This window comes from Pelodiscus sinensis, chromosome 1, assembly GCF_052426305.1.
Source record: "Pelodiscus sinensis isolate ZL-2025 chromosome 1, ASM5242630v1, whole genome shotgun sequence".
Classification (NCBI taxonomy): Eukaryota; Metazoa; Chordata; order Testudines; family Trionychidae; genus Pelodiscus; species Pelodiscus sinensis.
In genome coordinates this window covers 143,961,055-143,974,022 of record NC_143052.1, presented here as the reverse complement: position 1 = coordinate 143,974,022, position 12,968 = coordinate 143,961,055, and the positions used below count along the sequence as shown (strand labels likewise).

At 42.5% G+C, this 12,968-nt stretch overlaps 1 protein-coding gene across 2 annotated transcripts; it reads left to right on the top strand.

Annotated features, from left to right (window-relative positions):
• The first annotated feature begins 1,896 nt into the window (after positions 1 to 1,896).
• FAM162A (family with sequence similarity 162 member A) lies at positions 1,897 to 12,881 on the top strand. 2 transcript variants are annotated; one of them, XM_006124178.4, is made up of 5 exons: positions 1,897 to 2,055; positions 2,732 to 2,863; positions 5,265 to 5,373; positions 9,378 to 9,486; positions 12,635 to 12,881. In XM_006124178.4, exons 1-5 carry the CDS (start codon positions 2,040 to 2,042, stop codon positions 12,728 to 12,730), a joined length of 462 nt encoding a protein of 153 aa, XP_006124240.1. In that variant the 5' UTR covers positions 1,897 to 2,039; the 3' UTR covers positions 12,731 to 12,881. The 2 variants fall into 2 exon arrangements, with proteins under 2 accessions (XP_006124240.1, XP_025040997.1); XM_025185212.3 differs by lacking the exon at positions 12,635 to 12,881 and adding an exon at positions 11,528 to 11,718.
• The last annotated feature ends 87 nt before the right edge of the window (positions 12,882 to 12,968 follow it).

The following is a 12,968-nucleotide window of genomic DNA, read 5'->3' as shown; positions in this document are numbered from 1 at the left end:
CACAGCACATGTAACTGCTAAGACCTCCCTTGGTTATCTAAGATACATAACTTAAGCAACATGAGCTTCAGCGGGTAGCTGAGTTAGTCTGTTACAGAAAAAAAACAGCAAGCAGATGGTCTGGTAGCACTTTATAGACTAGCTCTAAAACTTGTAGATGGTATCATGAGGTTTCATGGGCACAGCCCACTTCTTCAGATGACCGGAGTTATGATTAGAGGATAATGAAACTCGAAATAAATAGGAGAAGGGGGGAGAAGGGAAAGATGTTCTATTGCCCACCCCCCTACCTCTATGCATAAAGTATCAGGAGAAAGGGTGCTAAACTTTAGTAGATAAAGATCAAAATCAGTGGATGGATAAGGCAGGAAGGTTACCATTCAGAAGGTAGTTAGCACCTTCATTGATAAAGGTTCCACCACCCCATATCTTGATTAAGTCCATAATTAATTGAATTTAATGTGCATATGTATTGTGATTCCAAACTTTCAGCGTAGCTGAAGTTGACATACTTACTGCAATGTCTTCTATGTGGTATGGTTTGTAGCTGATGGTCTTCCTTCAACTCCACCTTCTCTTCTGTCCAGGTGGATGGAGTACCAAGACAGGAGAGCCCTGCAGTGTGGATCCACCATATAGTGGAAACAAGCCCTAACAGGCATTACCTCTCCCACTGTAAAACCACAGTGGGGATAAAATCAGGTACTTTAGTTTACTTAAAAGGCAAAGGAGGTGAGGTCAGTACTATGTCTGCCCCCTCCCTGATCAATGCAAAGGACTAACAGAATAATTTGTTTAAAAAAAATCTGTGATTTTGCCCATGTAAAACAATAAGCTTGTCCAAATGTGAATAACATGGTTCATCATCATCATCATCAACAACCATGGGCTCAATGCCTGTTGGTGTCCGATGCCTCCCTCACGATTTCCTTCCATCTTTCCCTGTCCAGTGCGGAGTGACTTAGTTTCTGTAGACTAGCTCCGCACCAAACTACTATATCATCTACCCATTCGCTGGGGGGGGTCTGCCTCTCCTATTGGACCATCCATTATGCCAAATATCAGGGGCTTAACTTTTTGCTTGTCATTCATTCTGCAGATATGCCGGAATGGCTGTAACTTCTGTTGTATAACCTTCTGCAGTAGGTTCTCTTTCGCCTATATCTTACTATGTAATTCCTCATTGGTGACCTTCTGCATCCATCCTATTCTCAGGATCTTTCTATAACAACTCCTCTGGAACGCCAATATCCTTCTCTTCACATGGCTGAACTGTATTATATCAAAACAGGTATCATACAAAAAACCCTCTAAAAGTAAAATATGGAAAGAGGCGCTAAACTATTCAGTAGGAAAACCAACCAAACCCCCAGAAGTGGAGGAACAGGAAGGTAAACTGGGCTTCAGTCTTTGCAGGCAGCAGATTAGAGAAACGAGGCTTTTGAATACAACTGGCATTAAAAGGCGGCTCTGCCAAGCCCCGCCAGCCCATGGCAACGAGATGCTGGTTGCCAGCGGTGCCCGCAGAGCCCGTCTCTATTGCCAGCCCACGGAGAAGCGAAGCGGGGTGCGGGGGCTTTTGCCACCCAGCGCTGGGAAGCGGGCGCTAAGATGCACCCTCGGGACGGGGATCCCCTCTGCCGCCCGCAGCCCGGCGCAGCAACAGCGCCCGCCATGGCCACAGGGGCAGAAGCCGCGGCGCGCGGGCAGCGGTTCCCAACGGACACAGGGCTACAGTTGGGCTCAGCTGCTCTCAACCCACCGTTGTACCCGCTCCTCCCACCCCCCTGATTGGGCCCCACTCCAGCCCCTGCCTCCAATCAGTGGCCTGACTCCCCTGTCACTCGGCGCCCCCCATACCAGCCCCGACCCGCCCCGCGAGGCAGTGACGGGCGTGCTACTGCGCATGCTCGAGCTCGGTGGGCGCAGCTAGTCCTGGGACTCGGCGCAGATTGACCCTTTCCCCGACCCGTCGCGGCTGGCGGTGACATTGCCCCGGCTCCGCTCGAGACTCGGCCCCGCAGGGAGGCTGCTTGGACATGTGGGCCGCCGCCGGTGAGTTTGCGCGGGGGAGGGGCTGGTCTCAGGCCGGGCAGCAGGAGGGTACAGCTCTACCCCCCCTCCGGGCACGGGCCAGGAACCCGCCCGATCGGCCCCTGTGGCTTCTCCGCTGCTGCGCAGCCCGGCAGCCGGCTCCTTGCCCGGCTCCCCGCTCGCCCTGGCGCTGCGCGCAGCGGGAGGCGCAGGCCGGTGCGCGGGACCTGCTTCCCTGTGGCGTGAGCGCGCGGGCAGGCTCCGCTCCAACCGTGCCGTGATGTCACAATCGCTCCTCCGTCACTCTCTGCTGTCCCTCGAGTTCTCCCCCCGGCGGTGACGGGAACTCACGTGTCTGTCTCGCAGGCGCTGCCCTGCCAGCTCTTCCTACAGCTCCCTGCTGCCCTTCGCCGCTGCTCAGCCAGCTCCTGTCACCCCCGCTCCCACCTTACACACTAGAGTTTCATTTATTTAGTTTTCGAATTTCCTCATATAAATACGCACTTGCATGTGTGTTCATACATTTCAAAAAACCTCAGTGTGAGCATAACCAGGTCTGTTGTAATTAAAGTTTAGAACAATTTTCTGTTTAAGGCACAACTTTTCTAAGAGCGCTACATTCTGCACAGTCACTCAGATTGCTTTGAAATGTTTGGTGTTACTTTTGAATTCCGTTATCGCCCCTTCTGTTTTTTAGGCAGAGCTATTGGGATATTGGAAAGAAATGTCCCCTCATTTCTGAGGCCAACTAAACAAATAAATCTGAAGGCCCAGAGAAGTTTTTGCAGTAAATCACAGGAGGGGAGCAAACATAAACATGAAGGTGGAGGTAAGCTTTTTGCTCTGAGATTCAAAAGTATCAGTGTTACTGTTCGTGCAAGCACCAGAGTGAGGAATAGGTATGAAGAACTGCTAAACAATTGTAAAATCAAGAGCAGGAGCAGGGAGCCTTTTTGGATCAGGGGCTCTGGCCCACAGAAAAATCAGTGAAAAACAAAAGAGAGTGAGAGAGAGAAATCTGAACCCTCACTGATGTGACCCCTGACTTGAGAAGGTGAAAGACACATGCCTTTAGTGGCAAAGTATTTTAGTCTCTGGTGGGCCCCCATCTTCTGCACTCAAAATGCCAGAGTGGGGAACAGCTTTGATAGCTGGTAACCTTTAAAACATATTCATTTGTGACCAGATTTGCACTAGATTTGATGCTGCTTTTTGTTAGTCAGGAAGATGCATTAGATTTATACACATTTAAACAATTAGCTTAACATCTAGTTATTCAGTTATTCATTTTTACTTTTTTAGGTTGCATTTCTTAAAAATTAAGCATCTCCTACTAAATATCTGTGATTTTGTGTCAAGCTCTATTTGGATGGAAATTCAAATTCAGTTAAATGCACAAAACAGCATTTTACCCTCACCTTTCATTTAATAATTTTAAAAAATACTATCTTAAATATTATCTCTTCCCCCATTAGGTATCCAGCATACTGATATGGTATACTTTTTGTTTTAAATTAAATGTTTAATAAGTAGTTCAGTTTACTAACCAGAGATAAAATTAATTTTTTTTCTGGTTACTATGTCCTTTGAGATTTTAGAAGTAGTAGACAAGTATCAGAGTTCTTGCGCAAGAAGCTGCCAGTATAGACGTAGCTATACTGTTTTTTTTAGTAGCTATTGCAAAATATTTACAGTAAGTTTAAAACTTATATATAATTGATAAGTTGTTAATTTTAAATAGCTTTACTTTTTTTTTTTGTTTTTACAATTAACGCTTATTTAAATTATTAAAAATTCAATTTAAATAATCATTTAAAAAAACCCTGTTAATTCACCTTGGGTCGTTTGTAGCTGTGGGATTTTTCCATCCCTCTAATGTTCATGTTACCAGCAATTTCACTGCTAATTGTGAGATAATAATAGTTAGCAACTCATTGCGATAAATGTGGGCAGCTCTCATGTCTGAGATAATAGTCTGTGGCTGATTGAGGATGACAGAATGCATTAGTTATTCCTGGTTCATGTTTCCAAGGTTTTCTTCACAAATATGAGGCTAGAAACACAAGATTTGATTCTCTACTTTTTCACATTCTTTCATAGTAATTTCTAGCTGTGCAAAGTAGATGTAAAATGCTCCCAGGTTACAGTGTGTAACTCTTAGCTGGTATGTTACAGTAGTGCAGTATTTCTTAGACTCTTGAAAGCTGAGCCTGCCTTCAGGAAAATAAAACCAATCTCATCCTCTTCACTCCCACCATATGTTGCTAAAATTGAAAACATTGGTAGGTCATTAACAATATACTTTCTCTCCTTCCATGTTTGGAAAAAACTCTAAATAGTTAACCAACAGTTGGCATCTAAGTTGTCATTAGCATGTGAGCACCTGTTGAATTGACTAAAGCGGATTGCATATTATAGGGATGTAAGCGACTATCTGATAAACATATGCTTATTGGATAGTCCACTCGACCAGTTGCTTCCTTCCCCCCACTTGCTGCCTCTCTCAAAGAGAGGCATCAATGAGGGGAGTAGGAGCTGGTGCCATCTCCGTGAGAGGGGCTGGAGGTACAGCTGTTCTTGCTACATTTGAAAGGCGGAGGTGCCCTTACCGACTAATTGAATAGTCGATGCAGTTTGCATTGACTATTGGATTAGTTGATTAATCTAAATTTAACATCCTTAGCATATTGTGTTTTCTACAAACTCAGGTAGATGTTTCTGCAGTGGTTACATTTGAATTACATTTTAAAAGGTTTTCTTCTCAACCGTAGCAATTGGAGACTTATTTTAAATGAAAGCTGAATCTCTGTAGCCCTGTTGCCCTAGCTAGTCCTTTGTACCCAGCATAATGAGAAATGCTACCCTAGTGTAAAGGTAGCTAATGCTATGTACAGGTGTAAATTTTGATACAAAGTGCAAGGAAGTGGAGAACCAGCACCACAATATTTTTAAATGAATACTTTGATTCTGGAGAATGAAAGGTCTGGGTTCTGAGGCACATTCTCTGCCTTGAGAATTGCAGAATACATGGGGTCATAGCCCATGGGTAAAGTACTCTCACCTGAAGCTCAGTTCAGTTCCACATGCCCTTACTGCTGCTCAAAGACTGCTCCTCTGATATTTCTGCTCCCCTTTTGGTTACAACAGCAGATTTGTGTTGCTCACCCTGACAGTTTCATTAAGCTGTGATTATTCTCCATATTGTATCTTTTCTTCCATATTTACTATAGGGCAATCCATCTTCAGAGTGCCAGGACACAAGCCCACAGACTGGGAAAAGAAGGTTCTGATGTGGTCAGGCCGTTTCAAAAAAGTAGATGATATACCAGAGACGGTCTCGTAAGTATCAGTCCTGAATTTGGAAGTACACTACTGTACGCTTTCCAAGGAATAAATTAATGGTTGAAAGTATACAGGACTGAGTATCCGTTCTGCAGAAGGGTGATGTCAGATAATCTAGGCAACAGGATATGGAAATTACAGCAGTTAACTCCCTCATACTTCTCCCAAAGTAAAAGAGAGAAAGTAGCAGTCATTTCAATAAAGGAGACCTTGAACCAACTAGTTTTCATCCTAGCTTTTTTGAAGAAGTTTTGCAAACCGTAATATGGATAGAAATGTTTTCTTGGTTGTTTTTTTAATTTCCATGAAAAGTGTATTATTTATTTCATGAAAAGTACATTATTCAATGGAGGTTGAACCTTTTTAGTCTGGCACTCTCTGGTCCAGCAACATCCATGGTTCAGCATAATTTTACTTGGCCACGCCCATGATAAGTAGACATTTGGCTAAGTTTCCTGCAGTCCCATTAAATTTCTTTACAGCTGCCAGTCCTGGCTCTCAGTGTTCTGTGCTGTAGATTTACCCCCAGATGTCTTTGAAGAGTCTAGCAAGCAGTGAAAGTGTTGGTAATGCTGCTAAGTGTAAGCCTGTTTTTTTATTCTTTATCTACTTATTTCCTTGTGCCAATACTGTAAAAATTGTGTAACAGCATTAACCCTTTGATATGAAGAGAACTGATAAAGCTTTGTCTAGGCATAGGCTCCTATAGAATATATCAGTACAGTCACACTTTACTAAGCAGCATTGTTCTGTTTATTCACCTTGATGAAATAAAAGTAGACACCCCCTCTCACTACAATATTGACCTGTAGTTCAGCACTCATTAGATCCAGAGTGTGCCACACTAGAGAGGTTCAACCTGTAATTATTGAAATGACACTCAATATAAACCATGTGATAATAAATAATATTTAACATAGGCCTTGAGAAAGAGAGAAAGAGAACTCAATCTCCCTTGGGATTTAAACAAAGCAAATAGTAGACTAGGCCTCTAATGAAAATAGTGTGTCAAAATTTCGCTGCAGCAATCCGAGCCCCAGTGAGAATACTGTGCTAGTCTGTGAGAACCAAAAAAAAAATAATTAAAAAACTGACAATTTTACACTGTCCAAGCAAGATGAAATGTAAATCATACTTAAACAATTCTCTTTGAATAATTACACATGACATTAATAATGTAGATAAGGCCTTCTCTTTTTAAATGAATTATGTTGATAGTGTCTGTTTAAAAACTTTTTGTTAAAGTGACTCCTATATGAATTAAACTTTTCACCATTTCAGGAAGATAAACGCATCTGAGGGTTCCCTCTAAAACAGGGAATCTATCCTGTGTAAATACATGATGCAGAGTCAGAACACCCTCTAATTCTTACTGTTTTAAGGTGCAGATCTGCATGGTCTCTGTGTGGTAAATGGTTTTATTGGGCCTCACGTGTATGTCCAATAAAGAGCGGAACAGAAAAGCTTAGCTGATTGGAGGGCTTCACTACTCTCCTGTTTTAAGCCAGCTGAAGAACTGAACAGCCTTATGCCCAGGAATATGTAGCCAAGAAGTGGAATGCTTAACTGACACTCCGCCAGTTTCATTTTATATTTATTACCTGATGAGTGACTGAAGTCATAGTGGAAATTCTGCCACATGGAGGCTCTAGTATGGCATACCTGATGAGTTTCTGCAATCTCCAATCCAAAGGGTTTTACAAGAGCAGTTGGTAACATAAAATCATACTATAGATGGAATGTTAACTATTGTATATAATCTCTCTGGAACTAAGGCAGCATTAAGGCTACCAATATAAGATAGACTTTGCTACTTTTAAACCAATCAACCTGAAATTCTAAAGGCATGAACTTATACCAGGGATAGAATTTGTGAGGCAACATTAGTCAAATTGGAGAAAACAATTGACACTCAAAAATGTGGTGACTTCATTTTTCTAATTTTGTAAAGTTTTTGAAACACAACAATGTAGCACAAAATAGGTTGGCCCAGAACTTTGATATGAATTATTGTGTTGTTCTATGGCAGAATGGATCCATCAATAAATTCTGGACAGTAGGATGTAGGCATTATTATTTTGAGTAGCGTTCTTACAAATTATGAACATTACAATTTTCCTAACACACAGTGGCTTATAAGCAGTTTTCTATACATGTACCTCCTAAACAATGCACAAGTGTCATGTGCTGTCTAACAGACATAGAGGTGGTATGCTATTTATAATTAAGTACACTATATCAACCTGATCACCTTTGTGCAGGTACTTATTGACACCTTCAGAGAATTCTAATAGAGTTCCTCATATTTCTCAGTAGGGATGTAAGCAACTAATTGACTACCTCATAAGCAAATGCTTATGGGGTAGTGGAGTAAAAACTCGACTACTCGATTCCCCCGCCCACCCTTAATGCCTCTATTAGAGGCAGCAAGGCGGGTGGAGCAGGAGCTGGCTTAAAAGCTGGTTCTTCCTCCAGCACTGTCTCTGCAGGAGGTAGTGGGGAAACAGTGCGAGCAGGGATTGAAACAGTCCCACTCACACTGGTCCTACTGTTGCTCCTCTCCCTTTGGAATGTACAAGAGCCACCTGCAACTCTTGTACATTTCCAAGGAAATGGCACAGAGGAGAACCCGTGCAGGCAGGGACTGCTTTGGTCCCCACTGGCATGGGTTCCCGCTGCCTCTCTACCTTTGAAATGGGTGGCTTTTGTATATTTCAAAGAGAGAGGTGCAGTGGGATAGCAAGTGCCCCCCTTATCAACTAATCTAGTAGTTGATGGAAATTCCATTGACTACTCAATTAGCTGATTAATCAAAATTTAACATCCCTATTTCTCAGTGCAAAACAAATTCTCCACCTTCAGTTCCTGTTATTAGTTGAAGTATTTACAACCCAAATCATTTAATTCTTTACTCTGCCCTTCATGGAGGGCATTTGGAAGATCAAGATTACTGAAGCTGACCTTGTAGGGGACTTGTCTTCCCAGGAGTTAAATGCTGCAAATATCTAGAAGCAAGTGATATAGCTGCAAATGTTGGGAGTATTTAGATAATAAGAGGTACTAAAATTTGCAAGAGTCTCTCCAGGGCAAAACTTACATGGCATAGCCATAAACAGTCCTCCATCTTTAATTAAACTCTCGTGAGAACTGTTCCAGGAAAAAAATCAGAAGCTAAATTTTAAACTTCTACAAAGAGCTACAAAAATTTTCGTAGGGATATAAATTGCTAGAGCACATACTGGAAACAGCTGATATGAAGGCTGTACTGTAAAACTGTTTCTATTTGCAGCTAGCATTTCCAAATCCAGTGTTGGAGGAAGCCAGCTTGCTGAAAAGTTTAATTTATGGTGCATAGCATTATTACCCAATAGGAAAAAAACCATGAACCAGTTTTGATTTCCCCCCCCCCCCCAAAAAAAAAAACCCTCTATTCTTCCACAGATTAATCTTTCTTTATACCCTGCAAACTTTCAGGATGTGCCAAAACTAGAAAAAAATGTAGTCTTACCATGTGTTAACATGATAAAATCCTAACATGAAGAAGGCAGCTTGTTGTTTGTATGCAGTTTAACAAGTTGAGGTAAGCACTGGGGGGGGGCGGGAAACTAGTGGTAAGAAAACACTATGGTAAGAGCTCACTACTTTTCTGCCTATTCTCTCCTTACTGAAGACAAGACTGTAGGCAGAGCAAAAAGGGGTACACGGTTCCAGTGATCTGAAATGGAAGCACTGACTTGTGATTAGAGCAATGGGCTGAGTGTTAGGAGACCTGGGTTCTGTTCTCAGTTTTGCTAATGACTCATTCTGTGGTCTTGGGCAAGCTGCCTCCTCATCTGTAGAGTGGGGATAGTGCTTTTGGAGGCACTGTTGAAAGGCCGTTTACAGATGATAGTTTCTTGACAGTAGATTGTATGGATTCTTGTTTATCAGCACAACAAGACATATCAATAGATACAGCTATGGTCTCTGATAATGATTGTGGTTTCCCTTTGCTTCATGAGGTTTGAGATGATCGATGCTGCACGAAATAAATTGCGTGTGAAGATCAGCTATCTGATGATTGCCCTGACCATACTGGGCTGCATTGTGATGGTCATTGAAGGAAAGCGGGTGAGTACAATATTGGATAGTTGACTGGAGCTGGACCTTGACTCTCAATCTTCAAATCTCTCAAGATCAGGAACGAAGGAACAACAAATACTAACTAAGGCAATAAACAAAAATTGAAACGAAGACTCTGCCACTCCCTTAAAACTTACCCAACCCTAAAATGTACCTTTCTGGGCAAGAGAGAGCTGTACTTCTTAATACAGCGTGGGGTCTTCCTGGGAATGTGTACACTCCTTCATTCCTTCACTTGTGCTTGTACCGTGCTGAGGTAGTGCTCCTGGAAGTGCACACGTAGGAGGTGAGATGCTGTGCAACTTCTGTTATTTCAACATAGCTGGGATTGGGGAATGCCTGTTGCTTCCTGGTAGTGGATTCATAATAAGAGGCACTGCAGTGTGCTCTCAGGTACCTCCAAGAAGTCATCTTGAGAGAAGTTTTGGGATGAGAACCCTCCCAGTAAATAAGTGGGACTGGAGGCAGTGGTGTTTCCTCTCGCAGTCATTTAGATGCTGCAGTGATTAGGCAGGTTCTTTATAATGCATCTAAGAAGGGTGGGGTATCTCCGGCATGCCAGCGGCATGTGGGTCATCAGGGTTAGCTGCTGGCGAGCCATTAGATGCTTTGTTTACCTGAATGTCTTCAGGCACAGGGCCCCTCTAGGAATCATATATATATAGTAGCCCAATGTCTGTGACTCTAACGTTGAAATGCTGGCTGTTCCCTCTGGACGGCACTGTTGTCTCCTGCCGTGGCGCTCAGCTGACTTCTGTGCGGGAGGCAACAGCGCCGCCCAGAGGGAACAGCCAGGGAGCGTGGGGCTCAAATGGCTGCTTGCACTGCTTGCTCCCACGCAGCGGCCCGGCTGAGTGGCACAGAAGTCAGCTAAGCGCCACAGCGGGAGGCAAAGGGGGTGGGACTGTGACGTACATGCCCAAGAGGTGTGGCCTGGGCATGCATGCATATATATATATATATGAAGAGAGAGAGAGAGAGCACTAAACACTTCAGCAGCTAGCAGAATGTTGATGGAATGACAAACTTGAGCAAGCACAACTCAAAGAAGGACAAGGGGTGCACCACAGAGGGACTTAGGGACAGCCACTTGGGGCAATAAGTTGATTACCAAAGCAAACTAGTCAGTGATAAATGTATGTTCCAAGATACTTGTCTTATGCAAGCTGGACTGACAAAATGTGTTGAACAAAAGGACTAGAAAAATCCAGCTCCAGTTGCAAGAACTCAAAAGTTGGTGTCTTGGACCCTGATAGGATGGAGAGAGAGGAGTCTCATTTTAATTGGATATATTCAGTGCTTATTTTGTGACGGTACTGCCCGGTACACAGTACCAGCACCTCCAGTCAGAGCTCACCAACTTTCCCCTGGAGTACTGGCACCTTTTTTTTTTTTTTTTAACAAAAAAAAAAAAAAAGCTCTAGATATATTGAATCTTTGGAAGAAGTATTGATCACCATCTGACTGGTCCATGCCAGGACCTCCAAGAAGGTAAATTAAGTTGGGCTACCCAGTAGAAATAGGATAAAACTGTCTGTTTTCTTCAGTGTAACACTTTCTAAAAAGCCATAGTGACAAAGAAAGGAGAAGACTGAGGTCTTTGGCTGGCCAGCTGAGAGTCCTCCCAATGACATCAACCATTTCAGAGAGGCATCTTGAAATGTCTCTTTCCCAGAAATTTGGAATTTGGGCTACCTGCTAGGGCACCAGAAAACACTAGGGTTGTTGCCATACTTCACTCAGCTTGTGATTGCTCAGCCAAGAGCTTAGTTACTAATCTCAGCAGAGTTCTGATAATAAGTTAATTTACCACTGCTTGAACCTGGGTACCTAATTACTGAGGCGGTATATGTGTTTTTGTATGTGACTTAAAGATTGCCATAGTGTATATCCTTGTTTTGTAACAGGTTCCAATCAAGGTTGTTATAAAATAGATTTGATACTGAATAAGTTATTGTTAACTAAGATTGTAGTACACTATACACATGTCTATCGTATTTAATGGTTTCATACTACCTTTCACCTTTAGGTGCATACAGACATAAAACAGACCAGCGTACAAGCTTCTTAAACTGCACTAAATCTATACAGTCTTCACAAATTTAGTGTGTTATGTATTTAGGAGTGTTAGTCAGATCCTGGGACTAATCACTGGTAAGTAGGCTAAAAGGGCTGGCTACCAATAGATCTATTGGGAAGGAGACCTTGGAGAATTGGCATGGAAGTAAATAACCAAATTACCTTTCCCTTTAGCTTTAGATTGTATTTTCTCCATCCCCCCACCATGTTTGCAACAGTGGAGTTGACAACCTTTTGGCATACGTGAGGCCCTATTCTGAGGGGTTCTTTTTCAAAAATCTAACCAAAGTCACCTTCCCATGAGAGAACATAACACGTACACTCACTATTGTGGTTGTGTGATTTTAATTTTGGAATCCTAAATGGTTATTTTCACCAGTTTTCTAGCTTTATTAGCTAATTCATAGTTCAATATTTTTGTTATCTCTTATTCTATCCTATTGGTTGCTTTTGTTAACAATACTCAAGTAAAATTCTCAAATTAAAATTCAGCTCAAGCCAGCTTCTTCAGTTAAGTAACTGAAATTGAAGGACCCTTTAGATGGGTGGCACACATCTGCTTATGCCAACCAAATGGAGATTTAACCTTAAAGGCCAATGTTTTGTAGAGTTCTGAGTGGGTGGGGATGGGGATTAGAATGGAAGCAGTTCTTAATTATAGCAGCATTGGCTACTGGAGTATGGTACATCTGCCTACACTTTTCTTTTCAAATTCTCCTGGTTTTTGAGGAAGAGAAAAATATTATCACTGACTAGAAGGTGGGAGAGCATCTGTAGAAGCCGCCAGTATATTGGCTTAATTCAGCCCTAAGCAAAGAATGACCTGAAAGCATTCCAGGATTTTGTGCCTCTGGAATGTATTTTAACCTCTATGTCTTCCTAGCATTAAAGCAGGCATGTTACAAAAGTGCAACTAAGCATGGGAGCGGTTTCTCAGTAAGGGAACATTCTTGAGATGTATAGGTCAGACCCCCTGATGGTTTGTTCACTGCTACTTCAAACTTCATTTCTACAGTATGGTAAGGAACATGTTGGCTCTCTTATCATATAATTGCAGGCTGTCAGAAGGCATGAATCCCTTACAACCCAAAACTTGGAAAGAAAAGCTCGCTGGAGAGAGGAGATTGCTCAGAGTGCATCTGCCAAACCCTAGGAGAGGCGAGACCTGGGAAGGAGGATACAAAGCTGATGCTTTCTTTGTTGTTGAGTGTGGTAGATCTTTGTGTATTACACTTGTATGTTATGTTCCTCTGCTCTTACACTTTAGAAAAGAGAAATAAATTATTTTGTAGTAATACTGAAAATGTCTTGACTCCTCTGTATTGGGCTATCATCAAAATGCCTTTTTTGAAGAGTTTAGAAGAGCGAGGAGAGTGCAAGGGAAGGGCCTC

What these genes read in the sequence shown, in the direction of transcription:
- FAM162A (XM_006124178.4), top strand. An exon ending in ACATAAACATGAAGGTGGAG is followed by an intron (nt 2,864 to 5,264) that starts GTAAGCTTTTTG and finishes TATTTACTATAG; the next exon opens with GGCAATCCATCTTCAGAGTG. An exon ending in TGGTCATTGAAGGAAAGCGG is followed by an intron (nt 9,487 to 12,634) that starts GTGAGTACAATA and finishes ATATAATTGCAG; the next exon opens with GCTGTCAGAAGGCATGAATC.